General features: G+C 45.5%; 1 protein-coding gene across 3 annotated transcripts in view; it reads right to left on the bottom strand.

The window, feature by feature from the left end:
* Positions 1 to 14,000, bottom strand: part of large1 (LARGE xylosyl- and glucuronyltransferase 1) — a 45,876-nt gene that overhangs the window by 11,227 nt on the left and 20,649 nt on the right. For all 3 annotated transcript variants that reach the window (XM_086103539.1, XM_086103538.1, XM_086103540.1), the window contains 5 exons: positions 11,178 to 11,485; positions 9,425 to 9,507; positions 7,629 to 7,752; positions 6,420 to 6,591; positions 563 to 667 (listed from right to left, as the gene is read on the bottom strand). In XM_086103539.1, coding sequence (XP_085959665.1) covers positions 563 to 667; positions 6,420 to 6,591; positions 7,629 to 7,752; positions 9,425 to 9,507; positions 11,178 to 11,485 — 792 coding nt within the window. The remainder of the gene's footprint in view (positions 1 to 562; positions 668 to 6,419; positions 6,592 to 7,628; positions 7,753 to 9,424; positions 9,508 to 11,177; positions 11,486 to 14,000) is intronic.

Raw genomic sequence — 14,000 nt, 5'->3', positions numbered from 1 at the left:
AGCGTCCCCCTCATTGACGAGCATTCCACATGGTCGCAGGGTGATTAGCTGAGAGCACGCATCCAATTACTCCGATAAAAAGGTTCAGAGTTGGGTTTTGAACCCTGACATTTATCCCGCGAATGGCTCAAGCTGATTTACATTGCATGACATCATTCTGTTTATTTATTTTTTGTGGCTCTCAAGTGTCATCAATGAGTCATGGCAGTGCAAAACGGAAAAACAGAATTGGATTTGTCCTGATCAGCGCATATCGGAAATACCGCCAGCCGCTGTTGGTTGCTCCACTTTGATGATAGCTCGGAGTCCGTGAATTGGCAAAAAAATTTGGCACGACGCAGACGCCTCACTGAAATCAATAGGCGGCGGGTTTAGGCCGCAAATTAGTAGCAGCGTCCGTTTTCAAGTGTGCCGAAATATTTGACAAAGAAAAACAAGCAAGTAAGCAAGGTCATAGGCACAATATGCTAGTCCACTGTCAAAGATCACCAAAGCTAAAAGTGCTCATTTACGAAATCAAAACTGCAATTGAAGCAGAAATCAAAGCTTTGTTGGGACTCACCAGTGTTGAAGCCTCGACCCAGGGCAGGCCACGGCCGGTGGTTCTTCCACAGGTTCCCAAGGTACCAGTCGCTCTGGTTCTCCACCAGACCCAGAACCTGCTGGCCTGAAAAGGAACACCAAGATCTAGTTTTGCTTATTTCATTTTACATGACGGAAACTAAATCGGTAAGTTGGTGTCGGGGTATACTTAAAAAAATAAAATAAAATAAATAAGAAGCATGTGTTTCTTTTCCTCAATCTCTTAATGCTGCCCAGTACAAAATGTTCATCCTGAACCGAGTCACTGGCACCCCCTATTGGCAGAAAGCTTTCATTGCAATAATGCCATTCCCGACGCTCCCGATTTCCTTCAAACTAAAAATCACAGAGTTCTGTTTGGTCAAGCAACGTATGACTGTTTTGTTTTTTTGAATGACCAGAACTTGTATACGGTCTGGAAAAAAAATAGGGAATTTGAAGTGAATAACTGCAACTCATCTCAACAAAGTACTCCCAAGACGCCAGCCGCGTGATTGCGACAAAACACGTCATGACACTCCCAAACGTGTCAACCCACTCGAAACCTAGTTTCTCGGCACCGCTACTCGAAGCTCCTCGCTTAATTTCAACATAGTACCTCGGCACCATGATGCCACATGTTGACGCCAAAGCACGACATCCTTAAACCTCACTTCAACATAGTTCCTTGGCCACAAATCAATTTTGCTCATCACCAGTGTACTTTTTTAAAATTTTACAATACGTTCGGAACATACAACTGTGTGTTTTTCTTAGAGAAGATGGGGGGAGACTTTCTTTTTGTTTTTTAAATAAAGCACATTTCATATTGTCTGCATACAGAAAACGGTTGGAAAGGATCAGCGGCCAAGACTTCAGGGGCACCTTAATCCCCTCATAAAGCTGTCTTTTATGTCTGAGTCAACGGCAAACTGAGAAGGAGGGTGGGGGGGGGGGGCTTAACTGTCAACCCTGACACCGCAATGACCAAAGTCACTCGGGGAGTTCCATAATTAGCTCACATGAATCGAAAGATTTAGAGCTACGGGTGGTTCAAACAGCGGAAGGAGGGTGAAAGGGAGGAAGGAGGCGGAATTTATATAAAGAGGGGGGGGGGGTGGGGGGGGTCCAGCTGTTAAAGCCAAAGAAAGGGAAGGATTGGACGTATGTGGGCTTAAGAGTGAAAGATTTGCAACGGCACAAGTCAGACGGATGGAAAGGTCAAGGAGACGGACGGCAGGCGGCGGATGGAGAGGGAGGAAGCTTCAAACCCCCCCCCCCCCCCCCCCGCCCCACACACACCCCCAAGGAGGAGAATCAGGAGATTGTTTAAGTAGCCAGCCGTGATGACTAAGAGCAATGATTAGAAGCAAAAAAAAAAAAAAAAAAAAAGGAATTCAATCAAATTATGTTGGTCCTTTTGAAATTGAGCCGCTCCCCAAATATTCCCGGTGTTTATTCAAGCAGTGTTAAAATATTCAGGATTTAATTTGGGTACACTCAGCTCAATTTCTTCTTTTTTTTTTTTTTTTAATTAATTAAATGGTGAAACCAATTTTTCTGTGAAAAAGACAAAATCATTTTAAAAATAGAATAAAATGGAACCTTTGAGTTCATCTCATGAAAAAAATGTAAACGACCATTAAAAAAAAATGAAAACAACAAATTATCAAAACAGTTCTTAATTTGATTTGGGACAGTCAACCCTGAATAAAAAAAAAGTTGGCACCAAGATATTTCCACATTGCTCGTTCGTAAAAGATGCTGTTAAGAGAACATTTACATGACAAACCTTGTTTAACTTGAGCTAATATAAAAGGATAGAGTGTAAAAAAAACAAACACGGCTGCGTTTTTAACGTCGACGGTAAAAGTGAACTAGCTTGTCGTCAATCACGTTTAGTGCGAGAGCAGGTAGCTATTGTACACATTTATTTGTGCCTTCATTCCTTCTTGGTACCCAACGGTTAATTACTGAGCCTTTTAAATCGCTCAGCTTCCCCGCCGTTCTTCAAAGCAACCATGTGAGAGTTGCAAAATCAAGAGGAAAACACGACAGAAGGGATTGAAATTGGGGGGTGGGAGGGGGTTGGAGACATTAACACAGTGACCTTGTTAAATTAGAACACAATTAAATACTTTTAATTGGGAAAAACAGCGGTGCCTGCAGTCTTTGTTGGCTGTCAAATTTTAAAGGGTAAAAAAAATACTTTCAGACCCAAAAAAAAAACAAACAAACAAAAAAAAGAAAGCAAGGACAGAATCAAATGCCTCTTTTTGAAATAAATTCATCAAAAGAAAGAAATGCCACGGAAGCAAATTGCTCACGCTGGCGTTTGGATTCAAACAAAAGTGCTTGGCTGTCGGCAACAGACAATCAGCGTTTTTATATTTTAATTCTTCTGAGCAGGAAAATGCACATTTTTATGGTTTGGATGCTATTGATTTTGTAAATAAACAAAAATGTTTTCGGGCCCCTTAGGCATCCCAGTCAATACGTAGCTTATCATACGATGATAAGCATGTCGAAAATGAATTGGGGGTGGGTCCACCATTTTTGTGAAGCAAACTATATCTATTTGATAGCTTTCGTGCCAACGAGCCGGTTGAAAACATCAGTCGGAAAGCAACGGCTGGTTGCGTCGTCGGAAATATGTTGGATGTTGGATGCGGACGACAATGCAAACATGAATGTTACCTCATTCACTCCCAAAGACGTTTTTAAACGTCTTTTCAGACTTGGTCCAGAATTGGCTGGTACTGAATGAGTTAAACGTAATTTAAAAAAAAGGGAACTTTGTTGAGCTCTCGCTCCCACAGACCGCAACGATATTGTCCCATGTTGGAAACGCCCCTCCAGAAGTTTCCGAAAAATACGCTAATGAAGAGAGTAATCTATGTAACATGGGCTCAGTATTGCGTGCATGCTCCAGGCATGATGGTGGCGCCACCTTGTGGATATCCTGACCCTATGACAAAGCCCTTTTGGTGGGTGTCGAAGTCATTTGCAGCTTGTGACGGAGAAAAGGCTACTGGCTACTGACTGGCGGTAAACAAGTTGTGTCGAGAGCACGGTGCTCCGTATTATGCCACGATCGCCCTGGCAAGGTTTCCGCGGCATTTCTTTGTCGCACTTCAAACAGTCCCGGCAAAAGATGAACAGATGGGAGTCGGGAGCTAATAAATGTTGAATATTCACTCGTATGACTGCAATGCAGCAAAGTGGGCCAGCGCAAAAGGGAGAGGGATGTTGTTGGGAAATGAGCGCGTGGAAGAAGTGTGACGCCACAAAGCGGATTTTTATCGGAACCGACGCCACGGAGACAAACAACGTGTGGCAAAACGGCGGCGTTGTATGGCGAGCTGGCAGAGGGGCGAGGCAATTGATTGGCAACGGGACATCGTCTTTGTCCCGGTGTCCTTGGACACCAACTGATCAGCGAAAGAGCCTTTTTGACGCGCTTGGGGGGGTTGAAGTGGCGAATTAGAGCGAAACGATTTGTCCCACACTCAGGAAAGCGCAATAGACCTAAGTGCCACTAATTCAAGGGCAGGCTGGCTGGGTAACGGTCCCAAAGCATCACCTGTAATCGGTTCTGTTGTTTTCATGACGGATGACGTCATGGTTGAGAAAATTAGCTTCTGATGGTAGCAATGCAAAATAATTGAGCCATACACCCCGAAAAAAAGGGTTATCATAAAGGCAAACCATGACTTTGGACAGAGGAAGCTCCTCACCTCACTTCAACATTGTTCCTGGGCAGCAATTTGCCACGCGGTGATGGCAAAGCACTATTTAATCTTTTCTTTTTTTTAAAGTCCAAGGGCAGCAGCAATTTTAGGTCATGTCCTACTTAGCTATCGTTTCGATCCACGTCACAATCGGCCAACCACGCACGAGAATTTGGGGATCGTTCACATTGAGCATGTTTAATGTTGTTGGAGGGAGAAAAAAATACTCTTGATATACGCCGAGCGATCCGATATATCAGAAAAGTATTGACGGAATACACAACTTTGGGGCTTTTGCTAACTTCGGTTTGAAGGGCGGAAGCTTGAGCATCCGCACCATGTTGATTATTTGGTCAGCATTTATCGGGCTTAAAATCCGCCCAACTCTTCAGGATGTGTTTCCTTCCGTGCTCTTTGCTGATGTGAGTCACCACGCTTCAGTGAGTCGGGATTGGTGAGCGGAAATGAGAAGAGTTTTTTTCAAAAATTGTTTTTTACCAGTGGTCACAATCTGATGTCTCGTAATGTATTGATTCCCCTCCAATGAGCGCTGCCGCGGTGCGCTGACCTTTTGAACGATGCCGAGGCACGTCGACAAACTTTTAACAAACGCTCTGGTGAGGGAATGCGGCTAAGCGGAGGCCGTTCACAGGAAACTGTTCAAATAGGTGTCAGATGTGAGAAATGTGTTTTTCAAAATGGCTGCGAGTTGACTAATTATGTCGTCTTCGGTCTGAGCCTACGGTGTTGCGATCATCATTACAATTTTTTTTTTCCCGTACAATGCAAATGTGTTTTACAAAATGGCTGATATTTGACTAATTATGTCGTCTTCAGTCTGGAGTTCACGGTGTTGCGATCATCATTACAATTTTTTTTTTTCCATACAATGCAAATTTCAAGTACCGTCTGCTCGAATTCCAGAGTCGATGTATTCTCCAATACGATACGTGCCTCTGACAGCATCACAAAAGCTTCTTTGTGAAGAAGTACAAGGTGTAACATGGTAGCAGGAAGGAAGTGTGTGGAGGGGTGGGGGGGGGGGGTGTGGGGGCACGATCCATAACATCTCTTGGACATGCACTGTACATCATGTTCATAACTGGGAAGCGGGAACACACCTATTGAAGAGAAATGGGCTCGGGCTACACAGCGCTCCTGAGAGATGTTGAAGAATTAATGAGTTCAAAGGCATTACAACACACTGCTCAATACCCCCCCTCGCCCCCGCACACCTCTACATTAAACACCTGACCTCAACCTGCCTGCCCTTTGCTACTTGATACACACCATTGCGGGCCTCTCAAATTTGTCAAAGCGGCAAAGGGGGTCACGGACGGCACTTTCTGGAGGCTGCAGTCCCTGGGAAGGAAGGTAAAATGAAATATGAGGTCTTGAGTGGTACTTTTAATTTCTCTCGAGGTCTTACCCAACCTTAGAATATCTGCTGATTAGAATTGTGGGGGCGGGGGAGTGGGTGGGAGTGGGCGGAGGGAGGGGGGGCGGATTACAGGAAACCAGCAGGGATTTCTCTGACACTTGATGGATAAACGACATACAGCACTCCTGCGGTTTTAGAGCCAAGTCAGCATTGGGGGGGGGGGGGGGGGGGCTAAAAACAACAAAAAATGAGAAAACTGAAGTAACAGCTCTCAAAGGAAGTTTGAACGCAATCGGTGGAGCAATACACGTAGACAGATAATGTCACTATAGATTTACATGTATTCTTTATCTTCCGCAAAGAACGGCTGTGACCACACATCCATAACCTGAAGCGTCTCGAGTAAAAAGTTTGAAGTACAAAGTGCATGAATGAAAGTTGGTGTCTACTTTCGCTTTTAAACAAAGGGAATGAACGGCTCAGCCAGACTGGGCAAGGAGTAGGTGGCAGTTGGTGGTGCATTGGAGTCAACCGTTAATAAAGATTGATCCAAAGCGCTGCCGGCTGCGCTGCTCTATAGGACAGCGGCGCCGATAAATCTTTGAGGTGATTGGCCGCCGCCCCGTGACTTCCCGCAACCTTAACTTTCACCGACAAATTCGCCCACATGACTTTACGCACCCCCCCCCCCCCCCCGCCCGATGTGACACACGCTTGCCTTTTGTCTTCAATGCTGCGGCGCTTACCTTTGAACTTGTGGAAGACTGCCCATAGCTCGGCGATATCGGTTGCGAACGTAATGTCCGTGTCCAGGACGATGACTTTTTGGAGATCCGGCGGAAGCGTCTTGGTGAGCACGAGCTTCATCAGACCGTAGATTCCCGAGTAATGCTTGTTGGGGATCCAAGAGACCTCAGACTGCGTTATAAGCAGGATAGAGGACAACAATTACAAAACCACCCGGTCAGCAAAATTAAGTACCGTATTTTCCGCACTATAAGGCACACCTAAAAGCATTTCCATTTTCTCAAAAACCCGACAGTGTGCCTTATAATCCGATGCACCTTATATATGGATTAATATTCAAATGTCTTGGACGTCGCATTTAAAATGTTCTGGAAAGCGCTTTGTTACAGCTGCAGCGGTTGTGAAAGCTTGAAATAAATAAAGCTGCATTGTAATGTATTGTATTCCCCTTAGCGTGGCTCCATCTAGTGGATGCATAATGCAACCCCAGCCACTCTTGTAGCTTTTATTTCATGCGCTTTATAATGCAGTGCACCCTGCATATGAAAACAGTTTTAAAATAGGCCATTCATTGAAGTATAAAGCGCCTGATAGTGCGGAAAATACGGTAGTTAAAAACTGATGTGATCCATACAGCCATGGGCTCAAAATAGATTTTTTTTTTTTTTACTTTATCTCATAATAAATGAGGATCTGCTGCTCTTGCGAAATAGCAGAACTGACAAAATCCCATCTGAATGACTCAAAACTCAAAGTACATCTCGGTGGCTAACGATTTTAAAATATGCCTTTCACTCTTTTTCCTAAACTTGGACAAGTTGGATCTTCAAACAGGGCACTTTTTGGGGGGCATTTTGCTTCCAGAAAAATACTCTTTTTGACAAGTAGTGTGGGGGGAAAAAAGTGCCCTGAAGACACATTTGCGCGTTTTAGTTTCACTGAGCGTCATCATGTGTCGGACTTAATGTTGCCTGTCGCTAAGACACGGACGGGCGACAATGCAAACGCGGCATCGCTTGCTCTCTGCTGCCTGTGTGCAAAAGAAGCGGTTTGCATAAAACTGTTTACAGAGAGTTATATAGGCATCACACCCAGGGCAAACATGCCGTCGCTGCAAAACCAACATGCCGCCGTATTTAGTATGCGGGAATAGCATCAGTACCGTGACAGGGAGTAAAGGCAACGCGTCACTGACAGGGATTTCTCACCTTCAGCTCATCAGCGTCATAGAAGTCGACCCGGACAGCAGGAACCATCCAGGTGTGGAACAGAGACGACAGGATTTGCTGAGCTATGGAGTCAGTGATGAAATGGAAATGGAGGGGGTTCCGCCTGTGGACACGTACATGCGCTCGCATTGAGGCTTCAATATATTTTATGCAACTTTCACAGAAACTTCAAAGCATTCTATAACTTGAAAATATGCCAGAATGACAAATTTAAATGCATTGTCAAACTAGAGCGGTGGCGGCATGGAGAGGGGGGGGGGGGGGGATTTTACACACGCTGTCCTACTTTGACGGACATTCCGCATTTTAGCTAACATACGTTAGGTGAGCTAATGTTACTTGGGAACATCTTCGTGGCACAGTTGGGCAAAAATCAGAACGATTCTCGGAGGAGAATCTTTTTTTTGGGGGGGTGGGGGGGGGGGGCCTCCATGAAATCAACCGACTAGCTAACCAGAACGCCGGAACGCGTACCGTACACGTCTTCCTCGGCTAAACTGCCTCCGCTGATGAAGACTGTGTGATCTGCATGAAACCTCCGGAGCAAGCAACTCTGTCGACCATTAACGGAGATTGTATCTAAATATCGTTTGGACGGCACGTGCATCGCGGCCTTGGGGACGCACAACCGCTATGAACGAGATGATTCATCAGACAGGACGGCCAAAGCTTATACAGGAGAGACAATAACGTTTGACCCAGGAGGAACTGCATCTTCTATCTCGGGACTCCTTTGAAATTAGATGAGACAGCTTAAAGGGATTTATGCTGCTAAATGCATTTCGCCAAACACCGGCTTGTGCGCGTGTCGGGGTGGGGGTGTACGCACTCAGTCGGTATTCGGGAATGGAAATCAGGTCAAGAATTAGGGAAACTTAACATAGAAAGTAAGAGCCGGGGGAATGGATGCCTTGACAACAGAGATCCGGCACAAGTTCGGTGGGGCGAAGAGGGGCGGGGGTCGGATATTGACTATTAACAGAGGCAGCTACGGCAGGAGAGACTATTTGCGAACTGCTGCAGGTCCTAATAATCACAGCCCCGCCCCTCCGTGGCATTTGGCAATCACTCGCCCATCTCGTCCAATGCGTTCGGTTGCAGCCCCGTCAGAGGACAGGCCAACACGGCCGATCTCGCAGGGTGCCGTCTGCTCTAATGCTTGTCACTCAGCGGCAAAACAAGAGTGAGTCAACATTTAATGCCCTCGTTTGATTCAACATTACCCCGGGGTGTCGGAATATTAGCCGCGCTATTGGTGACCGCTCCGTAATTACCCCCCGCACCCCAACTCCCCCCCCCCCCCAAAAGGTCATTCCTGTCCAAATTCCAAACTCGTCATCTGCTGCGAGCGCAGAATAGTTCCGTTTATCCTGCCAAAGTCACCTCCCATTAGCATCAAGTCAGCGTACCCTTTTTAAGGTCTAAATCATATCAGCGCGTACATAGCTGGGCATCAATAACAATCTGTTGCGACCTTGCCTCGGTTAACTCCATGAACAGAGAGCACCTTCGTTCCGTCGGGCATCCGAATGTCATAAACTATCCAGAAGCATGCCCATATTTGGGTGCCGGTTGCAAAGTGTCAGAGCAGGAAGCAGCCTGGGCCCGAAATATTATCAATATAGATTTGCAATTGTTAGAACAGAAAGCCCTTGTTCAGCTTCTTCTGTGGAGGAGGAGGAGGGAGTAGACAAGGAATGGATTAATCGATAAAAAGGATTAATCGATCACCAATCAATCACCAAAAAATAATAATTTTTTTTTAAAAAGCTTACCGGTGGAAAAGGACGGATTTCACCAGCGTCACCACATCACGGCTGGCGTTGTAACCGGCGCAGACGATGGCAACGTGGATTGTCTGTCGAAATACGGGAAAATAAATAATTACAACATTTTTAAGTGTCCATAAGTGAGTGGGAAACAGAGGCAAGCAATGGGCTATTTGAAAAAATGTGGATCGGCCCCGCAAGAAGCCATAAAAATGCTCCTCATGTGTCATTTCGTCCAAAAAAAAAACCCCAGCCGGGAATCACAAATTTCAGCTCGCCAAATTAAAATCGAAGGAGAACAACCTTAAAAATGAAACTCCGTCGATACACGTGAAGCAGCAGCAGCCCAAGACCTCCTGATTTGTAATCCGGCCATTCAGTGTAAAAACAACGCTCATCTCATTTTCTCGCTGTAAAATGTACATATACATCTTGTGATGAAATGTGATTGCCGTCAGCAGTCTCTCCCCCTCCACCCCCCTCCTAAAAGTGTTCCCCAGCCAAAGTAGCAATATGCAGGTTAATAATGGCAATATGCGGGTTAATAATGCAAGGTGGGTCTTTGGGAACAAAGGGGGCACGAGTGCCATAAGCGCCTCCCAGTCCGTCTATGTGGCAAGATTGCTTCAGGTTCAATGATTATTACGGACCGAGATTGACTCGATTCTTGGCCCTCGCGTACCCGACAGAAGGCGTTTCGTGTGTTTGTTCGGACGATGATAAAAATAATAAGGCAAGGTCGACACTGTTCACCGTACTTAGCGGAGTGGTGGCTGAAGAGTCACTTGCTTTACTGAACTTACTTTGCAGGATTTATTCCCTCACTGCCGCCCGGGGGCTCCAATTTTCACTCCAAATGACATCTTGACATGTCAAAACTCTGCACATTTTCTTTTTCCACCCTCAGAGCTTTGTCTCAAAGGTCAGGGCAGCCTGGCCAACCCTCCAAGTGAGCAAGGGGTCACGCGCAAGCACTTTTGGAACAGTGCGGGAATCAGACTGACCTCTTTCGAATTTCTCACTCGCAGCTTCTCCCTTTTTTCGAAAAAGACTTCACCCCGGGCAAAAGAACATGTTGTGATATTGGCCGTAACAGTATGTGGGGAACATTTTAGTCTGATTTAATAACCAGTCGGGTTTTTTCTTCTTTCCAGCCAGTTCCTGAGACAATCTCATTTTGCTCGTAGCGCTTGGCGCTAACATTAGCTCTGGCGTTGCGTGTTTTGTAATAAGGTGACACCGTGGGCTTGGATCATTTGCACAACACTGCGCTCTTTTCCAAGTTTTCATCGGCAGTTCAAAAAAGAAAAATCCATTTGGCAGGAATCTCATCTTTCGTCGCGTCGTTAGCCTAAACGTCCTATCGATCAATCTCGACCCCTTGGACGTTTTGTGTCGTGTGAATAAAGCACCGCCGTATGAGGGGAAATATTACCGCCCTTAGATGTGTGGAGTTGTATTTCTGCCTGTCAGTTGGACTCGCCAAAAACTGGAGTTTTTATTGAGCTAGTGCTGAGATACGCGCTCTTCATTCTGGTCTGGTCATCCTCCCTACTGAGCTAAAATGTGCTGCGCCACTGCGGGAGCACTATCAGATCACAGCACGGCAACGCTGCTCTCCTCGCACGATAGCGACCGTCTGATCCGTTTTCCCCGACGTCAGAGATGAGACTAATGAGAGCATCCAAAATCTAAACCCGATCTCAAAACTCTTGGCTTCAAATTCTTCGAGGAACCAGGTGTCGAAAATGCCTCTCACCTCACACTTATCCACTACTGGCTGCTGCACACAGTCCGAGTTGTTCGCCGCCGCAGCAGCAGCGGCGGCTTTCTGGCCCTCGTTATCACCGGTGCCTTCCTCTGAATGGGCTCTGCTTTGGTTGCCATGGTGACCACCATACGGAAGGCGCGACGAGGGGCTCCTGGGTGGCCGGCTGAGCTCGCGGCGCAGCGCCCGGTTCTCCTCCTCCACCGCCCGCACCCGCGACTCCAACGCTTGCCGCTCGCCCGCTCCTCCGACGGGCGTGGATGACTGCGTTTCCAACGGCGACAGGGGGAGGGGCTTCACTGTTGGCAGAAGGTACTTCTATTAAGATGACCTGATATAGCTTTTTTTAAAAATATTACACAAGCAAAACAGTAAAACATTTACAACTGTAGCCCCGTCAGGAAAGAAAACAATCCATCCATCCATTGGCCTCAGAGTTGCGAGTGAGCCGGAGCCCGCGCCATCTAATTTGGGGCGAGAGGGCGGATAACTAGTTTTGTGGATGACATATGATCATTTGAAATTTGGGTTCAAACGCTAGCAAGCATCACGGAACTTGACATGCTTGATTTGCTTTTTGCGGGCCACATAAAATGAGGCGGCGGGCCAAATCTGACCCCCGGGCCGTGACTTTGACACCTGTGGTATTGAAGAATGGAACAATAGCAAGCCTACGAGTTTTTTTTTTCCACTCGAGTACGTTCCGCTCGGTCGATAAATCAATGAAATCACAACATCTCAGTCCAGCTCGGTCTTCGCATGCGTGCGAGACGCAAGAGCGACCGACGGAAATCGATGTTTACGTGCTCGCCGTGTTCTACAAGCCTCCACACCCAGATAGCTTCATGTCGCTCAATCCCAGTGTGCCGGCAAAACTTGACATGATGACAATTTGCCTTTTACTTTCAAAAAAGCAGCATTGATCCAAGTATAGATGCGAGCGAGGCATGCAGATGCCTTTACTCTGCGGTTAGGTAAGACCACCCGGCGTGTATTCAATCCAAATCAGCAGCGATTCCTCACCCTTTGAAATGTTCAAATGGAAGCGAGCGGCTCCGAACAGTCAAAGAGGAATGCGCTTTTTGAGGGGATGAACTTCTCGCTCCGGTGTATCTTTGAAACCAAAGCCCCCCCCCCCCCCCACCTCCCCTAAGGGGGAGTGACGGGCTCAGGTTGAGGTTCATTAAAAGAATACAATAAGTCTCTCCATTCGGATGTCTCGCCTGGGTACAAAAGCTCCGGAGCGCTTGAGATAATACGAAACAGCGAGGAACTTCGAGCTGACTGTATTGATCTGTGTTGGGAAATTTTATGGTACGGTCCCCATTTGTCTCCGGCTGTTAAATAAATAACGGTGGTCCCCGAACACACCACCCGGGGAATATGCTAATAAACTTCATTTGAAAGTTGACATTTTCCTGTGTTATGTGTCCGCTTTAAATGAATCAGCAGAATGAAAATTCCTGGCCGCTCGCTTGTTGGTTCTTGATAATGGATTTTATGTATGTATTTTTTTTTTTCATGGTTTCCACCCAGTGATTTATCGTCTCCTGTGGCTGCAAGATATAAAGGCAGCCGGAAACTGAAGGTGGCTAACCTTCTTCTGCACAACCAAAAAAAAAAAAAGATTTAAAAAAAACAACTCAGCAGATGTCTTGCTAGCAGCCAATGCAATTCATTTGCATTTCTCAAGAAAAAAAAAATGAAATGCTTATTAAAAAAAAAGTGTTTCTTGCTCAGTCAGACGGAGAAAGCTTCAAAACAAAATTGACAAGGCAATAAGGCAAACTACACTCATATGCATAACACGAAAAAAAAAAAGTCAAATCTTAATTAAAATGGATTTCGAATCGGATTTTGTTGTTGTTGTTGTTGAAATTTTAAGAATATTAACTCATTCAGTACCAGCCGATTCTAGACCAAGTCTGAAAAGACGTTTAAAAACGTCATTGGGAGTGAATGAGTTAATCATGACTGGCATCGCTGAATGGATTTCGTTCCACTTTGGGGCATCCGCTGCATCAGTATTCCACTGTCACCCCTTGTAAATAAAGTAAATAAATCATTATTATTGTCAAATTTCAAACATTTCCAGAGGCAAAAAAAACAAACAACCAAGAAAACAAAAAACAAAAAAAAGTAAACCCACATTCGCTTACCCCTGTTGATTACTTTCTCTTTTCAACAGGAAATATTATATTTCAACAAATACTGCTGCAACGGGTTTTTTTTTTCAATGACGGTTATTTAATTACGGCTCACAATCTTGTCGGCGTATAACAAAGCATTCGATTGATTCAATATGCACACCCTGCACACGGCGCTGGCCTGTCGGAAAAGAAACAGTTCATTAACGTTATCAATGATAGCTGTGTTGACTGTAATTAAATGTCATAACGGCCATGGTGAAAGGGTCCATTGTTGTCACACAAACGGAAGGATGATAGCAAGTCAGTCATGGACAGATGTACTGTGGGGGCGGGGGGGTGGCGCTACTTGCCATCGCGTACAAAAAAAAAACGCCCCACATTGCTTTGAAAAGGGAATGAATGTTCTGTGCCGCTTGTGGACTTATTCAAAAGGCAGAATTTTGTTCTCACGTCTCTTGTCCAATTTAGCCGACACATATTCATCACAAAGAATGTTTCGCTTCCATGGAATAAGATTTTCTTGAGCAAAATTGGATGAAATGTAAATTTGGCTTCAATTTTTTTTAGAGGGGATCAGTGGGTCAATAATAACTAATTTTTTTTTTTGTGGAATCATGGAACAATGTGCAACCAATGAGTTCGGTGAGTACATTGTCATGGTCTC

The sequence above is a fragment of the Hippocampus guttulatus genome, chromosome 22, assembly GCF_054856545.1.
Source record: "Hippocampus guttulatus isolate MCC_2025c chromosome 22, RoL_Hgut_1.0, whole genome shotgun sequence".
NCBI lineage: Eukaryota > Metazoa > Chordata > Actinopteri > Syngnathiformes > Syngnathidae > Hippocampus > Hippocampus guttulatus.
This window is presented reverse-complemented; position numbering and strand designations above follow the sequence as displayed.